Source organism: Pristiophorus japonicus, chromosome 15 (assembly GCF_044704955.1).
Source record: "Pristiophorus japonicus isolate sPriJap1 chromosome 15, sPriJap1.hap1, whole genome shotgun sequence".
Taxonomy (NCBI): domain Eukaryota; kingdom Metazoa; phylum Chordata; class Chondrichthyes; family Pristiophoridae; genus Pristiophorus; species Pristiophorus japonicus.
The window spans coordinates 130,318,615-130,337,011 of record NC_091991.1 but is presented as its reverse complement, the minus strand read 5'-3'; the positions used below and the strand labels follow the sequence as shown (position 1 = coordinate 130,337,011).

Sequence of the window (18,397 nt, the reverse complement as noted above, 5' to 3'; positions counted from 1 at the left end):
TAGTAAACTGCATGAAATTGCTCAAATTGCCAAGAAAAGTGGATAGTGCAACTGAATTCATACTGTTATGTAACATTTAAATAGCATCTTTAATGTAGAAAAATGGTTATATCTTTGTATGAAATTATACAATTTCATTTTTAAAATATAAAATACAACAGTACAAGCAAGGCCTGGTAGGTGCATGTCAAGGCACCCATGTGAAGCTGGCAATCTTCTGGAGTATGAGATACTTGCCCAATAAGTGAGCAGTTTTTATTTTACCTTCTGGTCCAAAGTACTCAAAGTTCTCCTTGCTGCATGCCCATATGCTGCTGTGAACCTTTATACCCGACAATACACTGATCTAAAGCTTTCCCAACCTGTTTTGTTGTTTGGAACTGTTGTTTACACAGTAATAATACACCACTTTCAGAGTACAATGGAGGTCAGACTAGTCCCTGCCTCCCAACACTGTTTGCTGAATGTAATTCTCAAAGAACATAATGACTTGCACTAATCTGGCAAGCAGTGATGATTAGATAAATCGAGTGGACATTATGGTCAATTTCTCCCAAATGAATGAAGAAATAAGAGTTCAGTACTGCTTTTGGTTATTGCGCCATCCAAGAACATAAATTAATATTCAAATGGAAAATAGCTTCAGTAGTTAGAATATCATTTAATTTCAGTGAATGTGAGAAATATTTAATGGAAATTACACCACATATGGTAAAGAGACTCTGAAAGGACAATCCAAAGAATTTACATTAATTTGCCAAGAACAGACACACAAAGTTCAACATACCTTGTACAATGGGAATAGAGTGTGTACAGGACTCCATACTGGATGGCAGGATAATGAACTGCAAGATTGGCATGTACAATTGTAAGGTTATCACTGAGGAGGGCAAACATTGTGGGGGAAAGAGCCCACATCTGTAAAGAAAAGGCACAAAACAAGGAAAATAATTTGCAACCCAAATGTACAATTATCCCACAATAAGTTGCACAGAAATTTCTCTGAAATTAAAATGTACATTTGCTGCTACTTAATTTGTACAGCGTTGCAGGTTTCAAATGTAGACTTTAAAGCACTGGTCCTTTATAACCGTATGTACATTTTAGGGCTGGAAGCCACTGAAACACATTATGGCAGACAGGGAGGATGCAAGATTCTGCTTACCATTTTCCAGATGGTAACATTTCTAGTCTTGTGGCTTTGTGGAGAGTGATGGGCAAGGCATTTCTCATGGGAAAGGAAAAGTATGGAAAAATAAAGCAGTTAGCCCTCCTCCCCCGTCGTGTCTCTCCTCCCCACAGCTCCAGATGGATGCCGCTGTTGGGTCCCGACCCCGAAGCTGGCTTTACGCGGGTTTTTTGTGCGCACGCGCAAATCTATTCAATCTGGTCGCATGGTGTGACGCGGTTGCGGGGCAATGACCCGGAAGCGTTCTGCGTATGTACTGCGCAGAAAGCCACTGTGCAGCATTTAGTCGTTGCCTAGAATCAGTGTTATATGTAACCCCGGAGTGACTGACATACAGACTAAAGCAGATCTCCAGCTTACCCCTCTCAGAAAGGGAGATTTTGGAGTGGGTGTGAAGAAAGTTTAGGAGAAAAGATTCAGTCACAGAACTAGTTTCATTTTACCAGGAGGCATGCAAGTACATAATTAATTCAACTCTTTCAGATTAGCACAATACTTACACCAATCAATGAATTTTTTGCATTTCCAATTGTAGTAAGGGCACTTAAATCAAATAGTATTATAAACTCTGCATTTTCATCTTTGAATGTTATGTCCCTGAAAGCTTCATGCTGTATCTCTGAACAGACCAGAGGAAGAGTCAGGTCTTGAAGGAGACTGTTCAGTGCACAGGTCATTTCCCCCAAGATAAGTTTGTAAGCAGTCTCCAAGACAGGAATATTCTTCAGGCTTAGCACAGCTTGATATACAAACTGTGCTGCTGAAACAACCTGGATAGGAAAGGATGGACAGTTTTATGTAAAATATTGCTGTTGTACAACGATAAAACATTTTTTTTTTTTTACAGCATTAGATCCCTATTTGCAAGTATCATCTGGGCAGAAAGACTTAATTGAGCATTTCACCAAATATATTTGAATAAAAAATATCTAAGTATAAATCAATCAGTAAAAGGTGTTCTCTGATTGGTACAATGTTTGAAACAGAAATTTAGGATATTATGCCTTTCATTCTACTTTCATCCAATCTACACTGCAGCAATCTAGTTTCTAACAGCACAAAGGTGGCAAGTTGTTGAGACAATGAGTGTGAATTTCTTCAGGGCTTCTCCCACTGCGCCGCCGTAACTTGGGTGCAATTACACCAATTACACATGTCAATGGGATGTCACCAAATTTACAGCAGCACTGCAAGAGAAACCACAAGGAAATTCACTCCCCTTATTTTGACAGTCGTAAATTGGGTGCATTTCCTTAGCAGATTAGAAATGCATTACTGCCTCAATAGCCACTCAGGAAAAAATTCCAAACAGTATTCAGAACCAAGAATTCAGTTTGCTGCTCAAATGCAGCCGATAAAAAATTAATGACAGCAACACAGATTATGCTTGTTTTCTCATATTACAATGGGGGATTTGCAGTTTGAAAACATACTTCAACAGCAATTGAAACACTGAACTCAGTGCACGATGTTAAAGATACAATGGCTCATACTGTATAAATTTTAACATAACTTGACAGCAGCCAGTTACCAAAGCTTTGAAATAACTGCTCAGTAGTTTGAAAGGATATCTGAATAATTCATACTTTATGCAAAAATAAAAGGGGAGCATTAGCATTTAAGTACTTATGAAAGGGGAAGATTGGGAATTGACTTTTTCTACACTAATCATTCAGTGATCTTGTTGTACAAGATGCTATCGTTGCTCTGTATACATTCCAAGCATCTCTGCAAAACATCAACTGCTCAGTGAATTTGATGTGCTACTTCAGACCAGCAACCTATTGTAGCAACATATGCCTGCCCCTTCTCCTTCCCATGGGAAAAAATTCCAGTGAAGTGCTTCACTATTACAAAATGTCCTGCTTTTACAAAACTTTCATGGCATAAACAAAGCAGATAAATATTCCAGAATAACCTGATCACGATATAAACCACTTGAAAACAGTCAGTTTGTAGAATATTTCCAAATGATATAAACTGGTCATATATCCACCAGGCTCAAAACTGATCTTTCCTTTAACTCAAACACATCAGTTTACTGTCAGTAGGAATTCTGGATATCCCTAAGCATCTTATCTCTATAAATAAAATGATCCCTGACTATGGTCCCAGCTTCACGTTCACTGTAAAGCTCAACAGTAAAAACAAATGTTTTGCCTCATGTACAATATTCCATTCTATTTAAAAATGAAAACTATTAATTTCTACACATAGCATCCTATTGAAATTCAAGGCAACCGTAAAAGCTGAAAAACACAAATTCTCAGCATGTAGTGTTCCTTTCCAAGATTTACATGTATTCCCATTTAAAATTAATCTTGAAACTTACAGTAAAAGCCAACTTCAAAATTACCTACAAGTATAAACAGTAAGCAGAGATCTAATAACTGATTACATTTTCACAATGTCCATAGCATACCAACATACTACATGAAATGTCCATATCTGTTAGAGTAGGATCGTACATTACTAAAGACCACATTTAACTCCTATATCTGACCTCAGCCTTACCTCTTTTTCCCTGTGAAAACGGAGCTGAAGTAACTTAGAATCTGGTGAAAACAATTTTTCAACAAATGATGCTGGCAATTTTGTATTTATTTGTTCCACAATCTGGAAAACAAAATTAGATTTTTTTCAAATTATCACATTATATAGGATAACAGACTTAACAGATCAGTCTTTTAATTTATTATTATAGGTGGCATTCTTGGCTCAATCGCAGCACTCTTGCCAGAGTCAGAAGGCTGTGGGTTCAAGCTCCACGCCACAGACTTGAACATGAAATCTGAGTTGACATTTCTAGATTATTTGAACGAAGGCTGGCATCTTGGTGCCTCTTTCAGATGAGATGTTAAATTGAGGCCCCAGCTGATGTCAGGTGGGTGTAAAAGATCCCACTGAACTTTTTTTTTTTGAAGAGCAGGGGATTTCTCCCAGTGTCCTGGCTAAAATGTACTCCCTCAACCAACATCACTAAAAACAGATTACTTCAACTTTGATCACATTGCTTTTTGTGGGACACAGTTGTTGGCAAATTGGCTGCTTGAGTTTCCCTACAACCACAGCTGCACTTCCAAAGAACTTCATTGGCTGTGCAGTGCTTTGGGAAGTCCTGAGGTAATGAAAAGTGCAATATAAATACAAGTTGTTATATTATTATGGAATTTAAATGTAATGATGCAGAAGTTATTTTTTCAACTATAGCTAATCACATAACTGGTACAAAAATGTAACACTCAATTATGTAAGCAGACTCACCAGGGTCAACAGGTTTAAGACAGATATGATATACTCAGCACCAAACATCTGACAGCCGTCCAGCTGATCCAACCCATAAGTAATGGTAATCTCACAATGTTTGGCTATATCAGAGTCCATACTACCCAAGAGAACACATACACATTCATTTGCAGCGGTCAATACTGCCTCAGAAAAGAAAACTTGTTTTGCCGTGGTTACACAATTTACAACTCTGAGGAGGACCTAGATTAAAAGAAAAACAAAGTTTAAACAAGACCCACTAAGCATTATAATCCAGTACGTATGTAGAGATTTGTGAACATGGAGCTGGATAAAGAAATAATCTCGACTTTAGATCTAATAAACTAGGTTACTACTGATCCAGTGAGTCCTGCTTGCCATGCTTTTGTGAATCCTTCTAAATTTAAGGTGTCAGCTGTGGCTTGGAGTCAGAAGGTTGAGAGTTCAAGTCCCACTCCAAGGACTTGAGCATAAAAATCTAGGCTGACACTCCAGTGCAGTGCTGAGGGAGTGCTGTACTGTTGGAGGTGCCGTCTTTTAGATGAGATGTTGAACCGAGGCCCTGTCTGCTCTCTCAAATGGATATAAAATATCCCATGGCACTATTTCGAAGAAGAGCAGGGGAGTTATCCCCAGGTGTCCTGGACAATATTTATCCCTCCAACAAAGCAAAAAAAAATTATCTGGTCATTATCACATTGCTGTTTGTGGGAGCTTGCTGTGCAAATTGGCTACATTTCCCATATTACGATAGTGACTACACTCCAAAAGTACTTCATTGGCTGTAAAGCGCTTTGAGGTGTCCGGTGGTCATGAAAGGCGCTATATAAATTCATGTCTTTCTTTCGTTAATCAAAAAAAACAGAATTTTTACTGAAAAATTATTGCTAAATTCTATTTTCCCATAGTAAGGGAAGAACTAAAAAAGCTTGGTACAAAATTGATCGAAATACATTCTTACATCTGTCACATAAGCCTCAGTGATTGGAGGTCCTCTAATCGGACTGAAGCGTTCTCCAATGCTTCTCACTACAGTGCTGAACACCCTTAGCAGTGCTGCTAACTTTGGTAACGAGACTGAAGGAGGTGGAATATCGTCATCAACAGACTCCCCGGAGGCCACATGACTAAGGTCCTGTAAATGCAAATAATTAGTCAATTCGTTCACCATTTAGAAGCTATGAAGAAAACAATCTTTTATGGATCCTTTTATCATTCAATAGGCAGAGCACACTGGCCGGAAATTTGTGACAACTGAGTTATTGGTGACTATTGCCACAAGACAGTAGTTCACCCCACACTGAGGGAATTAAGGGTTACGGGGAGCAGGCGGGTAAGTGGAGCTGAGTCCACGGCCAGATCAGCCATGATCTTGTTGAATGGCGGAGCAGGCTCGAGGGGCTAGATGGCCTACTCCTATTCCTAATTCTTATGTTCTTATGATCCAAAGCCAAAGTTGGCTGGTAAATACATCATCATACGCCACAACAACAATAGTGGCAATCCAAGAAGCTTTGGAACGGCTCCAGCACTCAGACAGGCCACAGTATACACAGGTCAGTTTCATTGGGCGCTACCGTTCAACAACCAAGAATGACAGACACATCACTAAATTAATTGCACTTTTACGAGCTGCGAACAGCCGATTGCCCGACATAGTCGGCGGGCTTAGTATGTTTAAGCGCTATTTTTGTCATTGACACCTATGGTGCTGACAAATGGTTAGCACCATGTGCCCGATATAACCAGCTGTCAGTGATAAGCGCGGATAGTGCAAGCGGTGGGAACTGCAGCTCATTATCGTCCTAGTAGTAATGGATTTATTGAACTAGATTCTCCAGTGCATTTCTGAAATGGCGTTCCTGCAAGCGGCGATAAAACTGACAATGCAGCAAATTGGCCATTGCCACTGTGTTTAATTGAGGGCTGAGCTTGCATAATGATCATTTCCAAGTTTCAGCACTGATTCTGGAGGAGCAGCGCTGAAGTCCCAATTAATTATGATGTCGCTAGAACAGTATTCACAAGCACCATTAACCTCCTAGGACTTGAGTGGCAATAATAAGTGTTCGCTATTGTGGCGCAAAGGTCCAGCAATTACAAGAGACTGACTTTTATGGACAAATATCTTGTGTACCACAGAACTGCAGCAAAAGAAAAGGCTTTTCAAACATTTGAAATTTGGATCCAATATGAATAATTTTGAGTTCATATTTTGAACAAACAGGTAGCTTCCACTGACAGTAAATATTGTGATAACTATGGATCTAAATAATCAGCAGTTTCAAAAGTCAATAGAAAATTACCCATTTTATAATGGATATAAAGATGTGGAGCACAGTTTACTTCAACCAAAATTATTGGATGTTTATTTCTATGTAGACAATGAGTGGGGAAACGACTAGCAAATGGGAAAATTTGACCTGTTATATTGAATATACACCTCATTTTCACACTTGAAAAACTGTATATCTACCATACCTCAGCATAAGCCTCCATATCTTCCAAAAACTGCCCCAGAAGGGTTGTGGAAAACCCAAGATCTGCAACCCAGAACTGTTCCAAGCACTGCAGCCAACCTTTGGAACAAATAACAAAATAAACCCCATTAGGTTTTAGTTTATTTTGTACAAGAGCCCTTAAAACAAAAAAGCAAAACCTTCATAGAAGAACCATAAAAGTAAAATTGGTATGAAAATTATTTTTAAAAAAGCTAGTAAGACACTAGTCAGCAATCAAACTGAACAAAAACATTAGTGACTATTATATCAAGTGCAGCATAATGCAATTAGAAAAATGACAATTTACTATTAACATTCTTGGCATGAACACCTGCTGATAGCACAGATATCTCAAACTAGCAGTTCAATTAACTATGTTCACTGTTAAAAGCCAACAACTTGTATTTATATAATGCATTTAACATATTAAAACATCCCAAGGAGGTTCACCGGCACGTCATACAAAATTTGACACCAAGACACAAGGGGATATTAGGACAGATGGCCAAAAACTTGGTCAAGAGGTAGATTTTAAGGAGCGTCTTAAAGGAAGATAGAGAAGTAGAGAGGCAGATAGGTTTAGACAGGGAATTCCAGAGCTTAGGGCCTCAGCAGCTGAAGTCATGGCCACTAATGGTGGAGCAATTAAAACTGGGGATTGCTCAAGAGCCTAGAATTGGAGGAGCACAGATATCTTTGGAGGGCTGTAAGGCTGGAGGAGATTACAGAGATAGGGAGGGTTGAGGCCATGGAGGGATTTGAAAACAAGGATTGAGAATTTTAAAATTGAAGCATTGCTTAACCGGGAGCCAATATAGATTAGCGAGCACAGGGGTGATGGGTGTATGGGACTAGTGTGTTAGGACACGGGCAGAGTATTGGATGACCAAAAGTTTATGGAGGGTAAAACGTGGGAGGCCAGCCAGGAGTGCATTGGAATAGTCTAGAGGTAACAAAGGCATGGATGAGGTATTTCAGCAGATCATCAACTGAGGCAAGGGAGGAGTCAAGTGATGTTACGGAGGTGGAAATAGGCGGTCTTAGTGACGGCACAGATATATGGTCGGAAGCTCATCTCAGGGTCAAATATGACACCAAGGTTCAGCCTCAGACAGTTGCTTGGGGGAAGGATGGAATCGGTGGCTAGGGAACGGACATCCAGTACTGGATATCATGCAAGAAATCTGACAATTGAGAGAGTACAGGGGCCGAGAGAGGTGGTGGTAAGGTAGAGCTGGGTGTTGTCAGCGTATCTGTGGAAATTAACAGTGTGTTTTTGGATGATTTTGCTGAGGGACAGCATGTAAATGAGGAGTAGGAACGGGGCAAGGATAGATCCTTGGGGAACACCAAGGGCAACAGTGCAGGAGTAGGAAGAGAAGCCATTGCAGGGGATCCTCTGGCTACGACTGGAAAGCCCATTAACATCCTTAAAAATTCACTAGTTATTTTGCGAGGTTCAGCTAAAGGTCACTAATAAGTACTGCAATAAAATAGAAGTACTAAGTTGCATCAATAGATGGATAAAATACAAATCAAAAGAGGCTGTTACTCTGCTGCGTATAGCCATCATTCTTAACACTTTCAATGATTCAAATACATAATTTCAAGTGAAACATGATTAATTGATCAGCTTATTTCAATATTCTTAACACTTGGTTACACTGCATGGTTTTTGGTTTCTAATTTTGAGAGCTTTAGTTTATACAATTATGTTCATCTTGATCTTGCTGTCAACACTATCTTGAAAACCAGCCATTTTCAGCTAAACTGAGCTAGGCTGTTCAAATAATAAACATTTATTAATAGCAGGGTCTGGTAATCTACCAATGTTGTACCGCAGTAAATAAAATGATCCTACCCGACACTTGTTGCGTAAGGGATTGTTTCTGGGTGTGATCTATATGCCATCCAACAAGTATATCTACAGTGTCCTTTGGGATTCAAAAGCATCAGATATTAATTTGCAGCTAAAATTCTTAAAACATTATGGTGATGTCATTTAGCTCATAATTCTTACCCTAAAGTTGGTACTAAATATATGTGGGAAACAACGAGCCACCAATAAAATGCATTTCACACACTGGCACAGTAGCTCTGGGGTATCCACATTTTCCAAAACAGACTGTAGGCTGATCATCACCAGCTAGGAAAAGTAAGAGTTAAATTAGTTTCAACAAAATAAATGCTGCTCTGCAGCAAGGATACGTAAGAACATAAAGAATTAGGAGCAGGAGTAGGCCCTTCGAGCCTGCTCCGCCATTCAATAAGATCATGGCTGATCTTCAACCTCCACTCCACTTTTCCGCCTGATAGCCACATCCCTCGATTCCCCTGTTATCTCAGCCTCGAATATACTCATCAACTCAGCATCCACAGCCCTTTGGGGTGGAGAATTCCAAAGATTCACAGCCCTCAGTGAAGAAATTCCTCCTCATCTCAGTCTTAAATGGCTGACCTCTTATCCTGAGAATATGCCTCTAGTTCGAGGTCAGCCAGGGGAAACAACCTCTCAGTATCTACCCGATCAGTCCCCCTCAGGATCTTGAAATGAGATCATCTCTCATTCTTCTAAACTCCAGAGTATAGGCCCTTTCTACTCAATCTCTCTTTAAAGGACAACCTTCTCATCCCAGGGATCAATCTAGCGAACTTTTGTTGCATCTCCTCGAAGGCATGTATGTCCTTTTGCAGATAAGGAGACCAAAACAGTGCACAGTAACTCCAGGTGTGGTCTCACCAAAGCCCTGTATAATTGTATTAAGACTTCCTTACTCTTGTACTCCAACCCCCTTCAATAAAAGCCAACATGCCATTTGCCTTCCTAATTGCTTGCTGTACCTGCATGCTAACTTTGTGTTTCCTGTACGAAGACACCTAAATCTGTCGGACCAACATTTAATAGTTTCTCACCACTTAAAAAATATTCTGTTTTTCTATGTTTCCTACCAAAGTCTGTGCCAACCAGAAAACACACTTATCTTGCATGGCAACCTTTTATGTAGCACCATATCAAATGCCTTATGGAAATCCAAATTTACTACATCCACTGGCTTCCCTTTATCTACCCTACTAGTTACATCCTCAAAAAACTTTAATTTGTTAAACACAATTTCCCTTTTATAAAACCATGTTGACTCTGCCTAATCATGTGATTTCCTAAGTGCCCTGTTACCATTTCCTTAATAATGGATTCCAATATTTTCCTGACAACTGATGTCAGACTAACTGGCTTGTAGCTCCCCGTTTTCTCTCTCCCTCCTTTCTTGAATAGCAGGGTTACATTTGCTTACTTCCCAGCTGCTGGGATCGTTCTAGAATCTAAGGAATTTTGGAAGATCACAACCAATGCATGCACTATCTCTGCAGCCATTTCTTTTAGAACCCTAGGATGTAGGCCATCAGGTCCAGGGAATTTGTCGGCTTTTAGTCCCAATAGTTTCCCAAGTACTTTTTCTCTACTGATATTACTTTAAGTTGCTCACTCTTATTAGCCCTTTTGATATGCTTATTGTGTCTTCTACTGTGAAGGCAGATACAAAATATTTGTTTAAAGTCTCTGCCATTTCCTTTTCCCATCATCATTTCACCTGTTTCAACCTCTAAAAAACCAATTGCCTACTTTTGCTACTTTCTTCCTTTACATACTTGTAGAAGCTCTTACAATCTGTTTTTACATTTATTCCTAGTTTACTTTCATTCTATTTTCTCCCTTTTTATTAATTTTTTCGTCATCCTTTGCTGGTTTCTAAAGCTCTCCCAATCCTCAGGCTTGCTACTATTCTTGGCAACATTGTAAGCCTCTTTTAATTTAATACAATCCTTAACTTATTTAGTTAGCCACAGATGGATCACTTTTCCCATGGAGTTTTTATTTCTCATTGGAATGTATATTCATTGAGAATTTTGGAATATTTCTTTAAACGTTTACCACTGCTCATCTACCATCTTACCTCTTAATCTAGTTTCCCAATCTACCTTAGCTAACTCGCCCCTCATACGGAAGTAATTGGCTTTTTTTTAATTTAAGTTTAAGACATGTTTCTGACAAGTATTTCACTCTCAAACGCAACGAGATTTTATTATATTATGATCACTCTTCCCCACAGGAACATTTACTGAGATTACTAATTACCCTGTCTCATCACACCAATGCAAGATCTAAAATAGCCTCTTTATTGGTTGCTTCCATGACATTGTTCTCAGAAACTGTCTCAAATACATTCCATGAACTCGTCCTCCAGACTACATTTGTGTTTGACAATACTTTACTACCATCTTCCAGGCTTTTTAGAAGTTTTAAGTAGTTCATACAGAAAGTTTTCTACGAAGATTACACTCCAAATCTTTTGGAAAGTTTGATTACTGCAGAAAATGCTATGTAGTTTTGAAAAAACTTTAATCTTGCTTACACTATTCTCCAAATATCCAAGTTACCAGACATCGCTAAATAAGTTTAATACATGACCACAAAATGAGATTTTACAAAAAAAAGAGTATCAAAAGTGAATATGTACCAAAACATTTCAGCTTTTGCACTTCAATTATTTATTTTCACTGATTTAAAAAAAAATAGTAAAATTAAAGGCTAACCTGCATTACAGATGAAAATGCCTTCTTTTCTCCCGCAGTTTCCAGTGCTTTGTAGGTGGCACATAAGTATAGAAGTTTTACCTCATCTTTGGTGGAAGAGCTAAACTTGCTAAAAATCCACTTAAAGATCTTCTCAGCCTCGAAATTCAAAGATACACACAGCAAGCCAAGGCAACAAGCTCCTTCTTGTCGTAGTTCATGAAGTAGCTTACTACTGTTGATAACAAGTTTCAACAAATATTAATGCCCTGCACTGCACGCAATAAATCACAAGTTCTGAATTTATCATGAATTATAGCTATACCTGAAATTTCATAATTCCTTTTAACATTTAAACAAATGATGCACGTTACAAATCTGAATACAAATTCTCCAATTTGGCATTAGGTACAAAAGGATTCATAAGCAATGTGGCTGTTGTATAACTAATTTAGATGTAAAGCTCTGGAAAAGTGCATGACTGAAGAAAAATATAAAAATTTCAAAGATTATTTAATCTTCAAGATGCACCAAATATAGGGCTCAAGTTTCGGACACCCGCTAGAACGGGCACATTGGAGAGGCCCGCCTAATTTATAGAACAAAAATTGCACCGAATACTTACCTCGCGATTCTCCGATAGCTGTAGGCCCATTTCTACCTCGGCGCGGTGCAGCAGGAGGCGGAGCTACAGCCGTGCCCAAAAACAGTGCGTCAGCTGCGCGCGTGCGCAGTGGAGGATGCGCGCGTGCGCAGTAGCTCCCGGCCCTTCCTGTCTCCGGGGCGACGACCCTATCCCAGGCTGAAGGGAAGTCGCCCCTATCCCCGGCCAAGTGGCCTGCGCATCTTACCTCAGCGGCGGGGCCCGCCTGCCCGGCCTCTCGCTGGGGGCGGCCCTGCCCAAAGTCCTCCTGGGAGCACGGCATAGGTGTCAGCGGCGGAGTCCGACCGCCCCGGCCTCTTGCTGGGGGCAGGCCCCGCCTGAAGTCCCCCGAAGTTCTCGTTGGAGCCGACGTCCTCGTTGGAGCCGACGTCGGCGTCGCCTGCGGCCTCTCGCTGGGGCCGGGCCCGTCCAAAGTCCTTGGCGGGGCCCGGCTTCGTTGTCTGTGGCGGGGCCTGGCCGCCCCGCATCTCGCTGGGGCGGGCCCCGCCCGAAGAGGCATCAGCGGCAGCCCAGTATCGGCTGCCTGCGGGCCCCGGCTCCGCCGGGACCCGTGGCCTCTTGCTGGGGGCGGGCCCTACCCGAAGAGTTGTCAGCGGCGGTCTGGCATCATCACCGTCTTTTCTTCCCCCCTCTACATCATCATCTCTCTCCTCCCCCCATCTTCTTCCCTCTTCCCCTCCCCCCATCATCATCTCTCTCCCACCCACCCCCATCATCATCTTCTCCCCCATCCCCCTGGTGCTGCAGAAGAGTAGAAATTATTTTTTATTTATTGAGTGATTTTTAATTTTTTTTTTAGATTGATTTATTGGTTTATTTATTGATTTATTTATCGATTTATTATTGACGATGGCTCTTTATTTGTAAAAGTGAAGTGTTTAATGTTTGTAAACCCCCCCACCCCATCTTTCGCTCCCTACGCCTGATTTCTAAGTGTAAGCAAGGTTTTTCTGAAGGTACAAAAATCTACACTTATTCCATTCTAAGTTAGTTTGGAGTAAGTTTTTACTGCCTAAACTTGCAAAATGGGTGTAAGTGGCTGGACACACCCCCTTTTGAGAAAAAAAATCTGTTCTAAAATGAAACTGTTCTAACTGACTAGAACTGGAGCAAACTAAAGGCCAAGAATTGCAATTTCTAAGATACTTCATTCTAAATTAGTTGCTCCAAAAAAACAGGAGCAACTCAGGCGAAACTTGACCCCATAGTGGGTAAAATTAAATGACCAAGTAGTATTTAAAGATATATTAAGCAAGTGCAAATATTGCCTACTTTATATTAGTTAAATGTGGAAGATTAAAATTTACACCACTTCAAATTCATTGTCTCCTCCCACCCCCAAAAGCAAATGGTGGGGTCCAGAAATACTGCTGGCTAAAACCAAACTTGGAATTTATATACAAAGCAAACTCAAGGATAATTTCCACAAAATAAGTTGTGTTTCTTTATTTTAAAAGTGTAAAATGCCTTAAAGGATAGCAAGTTCAGCCAACATTGGCATACCTCTCATTAAGCACGTCCTGTATTGCAGTCAGGGCATTATCTAGTTGCTTCATTAGAACCTGCAAAAAAATAAAATTGCAATTATACAACAAAGAAAAGTTAGTGAAAAACTTTTATGTAATCAATCTCCCTTATATTCATATATGCAGTATACACATAGCTCAATAGCTTGGAAGAATCAAAAATGCTGGAAATGCACAGCATGTCCAGCAGCAACTGAAAAGAGAAGACACGTTAGCATTGTGTGCGTAAGCCCATAATTGAGGACATGTTAACTATCCTTGCAGATGCTGACAGATGAGCATTTCCATTTTTTCTATCTTTTTAAACTCACCACTTTGTTTTCTGGCTGCTGAATAAACTCTTTCAGTTGCTTTAGTGTAGCCAGCCGACGCTCTCTGTCATCTTCACGGGAAATCCTCCGCAGAAGATTGGACAGTCGAGATTCATCAGAATAAGATAAAGATCGCTCTATAAACAGAATAAATTAAATGGTTTGACAAAATTCGCCAACAATAAATACCACAGGAACAGAAGTAGGTCATTCTGCCCGAAACCTGTTCCACCATTCAATTAGATCGTGGCTGATCTGTATCTCAACTCTATTTACCTGCCTTACCCCTTTCGTAACCCTTGCCTAATAAAAATCTCATCAATCACAGTTTTTAAATTTTCAATTGACTATGCCTTTTTGGGGGAAGAGCATTCCAGGATTCTATTAGCCTTTGTGTGAAGAAGTTCCTTCTGACATCACCCCTGAATGGCCTAGCTCTAATTTTAAGGTTCTGCCCCCTTGTTCTGGACTCCACCGCCAAAGGAAATATAGTTTCTCTCTATCTAGCCCATAAACTCCTTTGATCATCTTAAACACCTCAAATAGATCACCCCTTAATCTTCTATATTCAAGGGAATACAAGCAGAGCCTATGAAACCTGTCTTAATTTAACCCTTTTAGCCCCGGTATCATTCTGTAAATCTGCACTGAACCCCCTTCCAAGGCCGATATATCCTTGCTGAGGTGCGGTGCCCGAAAATGAATGCAGTACTCCAAATGGGATCTAACCAGAGCTTTAAATAACTAACAACTTTCACCCCTTTGTATTCTAGCCCGCTTGAAATAAAGGCCAACATTCCATTAGCCTTTAAATCTCTCTGCTCATCTTCAGTTCCTAGCTTCTGACATTTAGAAAATATTCTGGTCTATCCTGGATGACCTTACACTTTCTTATACTGAATTCCATCTGCCACAGTTTTGCCCACTCAATCAATAATCCTCTGCAACAGTATGCTCCCATCTACACTATTTATTGAACTAAGATAAGGCTCTCTATTCCTTCATCCAATTCATTTATAAATATAGTGAAAATCTGAAGACCCAGCTCAGATCCGGCAAGGGGGGGGGGGGGGGCTGACAATTTAAGTACATGGACATTATCCCTACTCTGTCTCCTACCTATTAATAGGTACGGTAGCATCATAGGCAGTCCCTCTGAATCGAAGACGACTTACTTCCACTCCCTAAGTGAGTTCTTTGATGGCTGAACAGTCCAATACGAGAGCCACAGACCCTGTCACAGGTGGGACAGACATTTGTCAAGGGAAGGGATCGGTGGGGCTGGTTTGCCGTGCGCTCCTTCTGCTGCCTGCGCCTGGCCTCTTCATGCTCTTTGCGTTGAGACTCGAAGAGCTCAACGCCCTCCCGGATGGACTTTCTCCACCTCGGGCGGTCTGCGGTCAGGGTCTCCCAGGTGTCAGTGGTGATGTCGCACTTTACCAGGGAGACTTTGAGGGTGTCCTTATTAACGTTTCCGCTGTCCTCCTTTGGCTCGTTTACCACGAAGGAGCTCTGCATAAAGCATTTGCGTAGGGAGTCTCGTATCTGCCATTCAAACTATGTGGCCTGCCCAGCGAAGCTGATCGAGTGTGGTCAGTGCTTCAATACTGGGGATGTTATAGCCTGGTCGAGGACAGTGATGTTGGTCCACCAGTCCTCCCAAAGGATTTGCAGGATCTTGCGGAGACATCGTTGGTGATATATCTCCAGCGACTTGAGGTGCCTTCTATACATCGTCCATACCCAAGATCCATACAGGAGGGCGGGTATTATTACAGCCGTATAGACCACAAGCTTGGTGGTAGATTTGAGGGCCTGGTCTTCAAACACTCTTTTCCACAGACGGCCGAAGGCTGCACTGGCGCACTGGAGGCGATGTTGAAACTCCGCATCAACGTCTGCCTTTGTTGATAAGAGGCTCCCGAGATATGGGAAATGGTCCACGTAGTATGGTACGGTAGCATAGTGGTCATGTTGCTGGACTGGTAATCCAGAGGTCTGGAGATGCAAGTTCAAATCCAACCACAGCAGCTGGAGAATTTAATTTCAGTTAATTAAATAAATAAATAAGCTAGTGTCAGTAATGGAGACCATGAAACTACCGGATTGTCGTGAAAGCCCATCTGGGTCCTTTAAGGAAATCTGCCGCCCTTACCTGGTGTGTGTGTGTGACTCCAGACCCACAGGTTGACTCTTGATTGCCCTTTGACATGGCCTAACGCTCCATTACTACTTAGAATCTAGTTAGTACCTCCCCATGATTTATTTTTAGTTTTCCTTGCATCTCTGGTACATTGAAATATTAGATATGCTTCATTTAAGATTGTAATATTTAATGGAATTCAATCAGCAACTAAAAATAATTTAGTTCCTTTCATAGATTAAAACCTGGGAATCCAGCAGTGAATGAGATCAGTAAGTATAACAGTTAGTGGTAGAGTCAGTTTCTGTATCCCCAGAATACAATGCTCACTCCGCAAAATTCTCATTTCAACTGGGGACCCAATGGATCCTAGCTCCATCTGACTTCGCTACAAAAACAGTGACCACCTACAGGCCTCCTGATAGCAGCAATGAAGTGGCAGAATGTATTAATTCAGAGATTAGAGAGGCTTGTAGTAAAAACAAAGTTGTGTTAATGAGAGACTTTAATCTACATATAGGTTAGGAAGAGCAAAGTAGTACAAGTCAGAAAGGTAGTGAATTTCTTGGAGTGCAGTCAAGATAGTTTTCTGGAGCCATATATTCTAGAACCAAGAGAACAGGTCATACTAGATTTAGTAATGAGCTAGACTTAGTTCATAATCAACAGTAAGGGAACATCTATCCAACAGTGATCATATGATCTAATTCAATGCTTGGTTTGAAAAGGAAAAATGTTACTAAGATTTTAAATTTTGGTAAGGCTAACTTTAACAGGATGAGACCGACGACCAAACTGGCCAAGACTTATCGGGTAAAACTACAGATGAGCAGTGGGAAGTGTTCAAAAAAGAATTCAGCTTCATACAGAATCAGTTATATACCCCTAAGGAGCAAGAGGTCTACTTACCAAATAAAACAGCTAAGAGGTGAGAGACAACATAAAACAAAAGGAAAGAGCATACAACAGTCCAAAACATAATATATATCTTTTCCAGTCCCCTGGATATAAATAGCAAAGGAAGACAAAAAAAAAACTAAGCACTGCAAAATGGAATACAAAAAGAAACTTGTGAGGTGTACCAAATTCAAAGTTTTTACAACTGTATTTATTAGAAGAAAAAGGGTAGTGTGAGTCCTTTAAAGACAGATGTGGGCAATAGTGAAAATGAAAATAAGGAAATGATGAACTTGCTGAATAATTACTTTGGCCTGGATTTTGCGGTGGTAATGATGGCAAAACGGTCAGCTTTTGCAGTCATTATCGCTCAAACTGACAGCAATTTCTGGAGCTAGCACATGCACACAATAACGTCGATACCGAGAACATGTTTTTTAAAATTTAATTTTATAATATTTCAGCTTCTACTTTAATCCCATGTGTATGTCCCAATCTTTATTTCGCTCACGAAAATGATTTAAAAAAGTGAAGGAAAATCCATGCATTTTACTTCCTGGTTTGCTGCCTATGAGAATTCTTCAATGTGATTGGCTGCTTAATGACATCACTGTTGCTGGACACTAGAGATCTCTAGACTTGAAATTAAAGTCAGGAGAACTGAAATTCACACCACATAGATCACGAGATCGTTCTGGACAGCTTTTGGAGGTCAGCGGCAAGAGCCACTGACCACATATTCTGGGCCAATGTGTCAGTCTTCACAGTTGAGGACGGGGATAATATACCTGACATTCCAGGCAAACTAATAATGCATCAAAGGCTAAAACAGACTGAAGTTAATGTAAGCAAGAAAACAGTATTAGAAAAAAATAATGGCACTAAATCCCCAGGTCCTGATGGTTGCCACCCCAGGGTTTGAAAGGAAGGAGGTGAAGAAATTGTATATGCTTTAACCATAATCTTCCAAAGCGCTCTTGATTCAGTAATTGTTCCTTTAGATTGGAAAATTGCAAATATAACACCATTATTTATAAAAGGAGAGAGAAACCAGGAAATTATAGACCTGTTAGTCTAACATCTGTTGTGGGGAAGTTATTGGAATCTATAATTAAGGGTAGAGTGACTGGGCACTTAGCAACTTAGAGAAATTTGAACTGATTAAAGAGAGCCAACATGGATTTGTAATGGGTAGCTCATGTCTATGGATGTAGTTTATATGGACTTCCAGAAGGCATTCGATAAGGTTCCACATAAGAAACTGTAAGCTAAAAATAAAGACAAATTATTGACTGATTAGAAGATTGGTTAGGAGGTAGAAGACAAA

General features: G+C 40.4%; 1 protein-coding gene across 4 annotated transcripts in view; it reads right to left on the bottom strand.

Moving 5' to 3' along the window:
- Window positions 1-18,397, bottom strand: part of smg1 (SMG1 nonsense mediated mRNA decay associated PI3K related kinase) — a 153,376-nt gene that overhangs the window by 93,457 nt on the left and 41,522 nt on the right. For all 4 annotated transcript variants that reach the window (XM_070900928.1, XM_070900929.1, XM_070900931.1 and 1 more), the window contains 11 exons: window positions 14,031-14,167; window positions 13,697-13,755; window positions 11,551-11,764; window positions 8,978-9,103; window positions 8,819-8,891; window positions 6,938-7,035; window positions 5,418-5,591; window positions 4,454-4,678; window positions 3,704-3,805; window positions 1,690-1,959; window positions 788-918 (listed from right to left, as the gene is read on the bottom strand). In XM_070900928.1, the coding sequence (XP_070757029.1) occupies window positions 788-918; window positions 1,690-1,959; window positions 3,704-3,805; window positions 4,454-4,678; window positions 5,418-5,591; window positions 6,938-7,035; window positions 8,819-8,891; window positions 8,978-9,103; window positions 11,551-11,764; window positions 13,697-13,755; window positions 14,031-14,167 (1,609 nt within the window). The remainder of the gene's footprint in view (window positions 1-787; window positions 919-1,689; window positions 1,960-3,703; window positions 3,806-4,453; window positions 4,679-5,417; window positions 5,592-6,937; window positions 7,036-8,818; window positions 8,892-8,977; window positions 9,104-11,550; window positions 11,765-13,696; window positions 13,756-14,030; window positions 14,168-18,397) is intronic.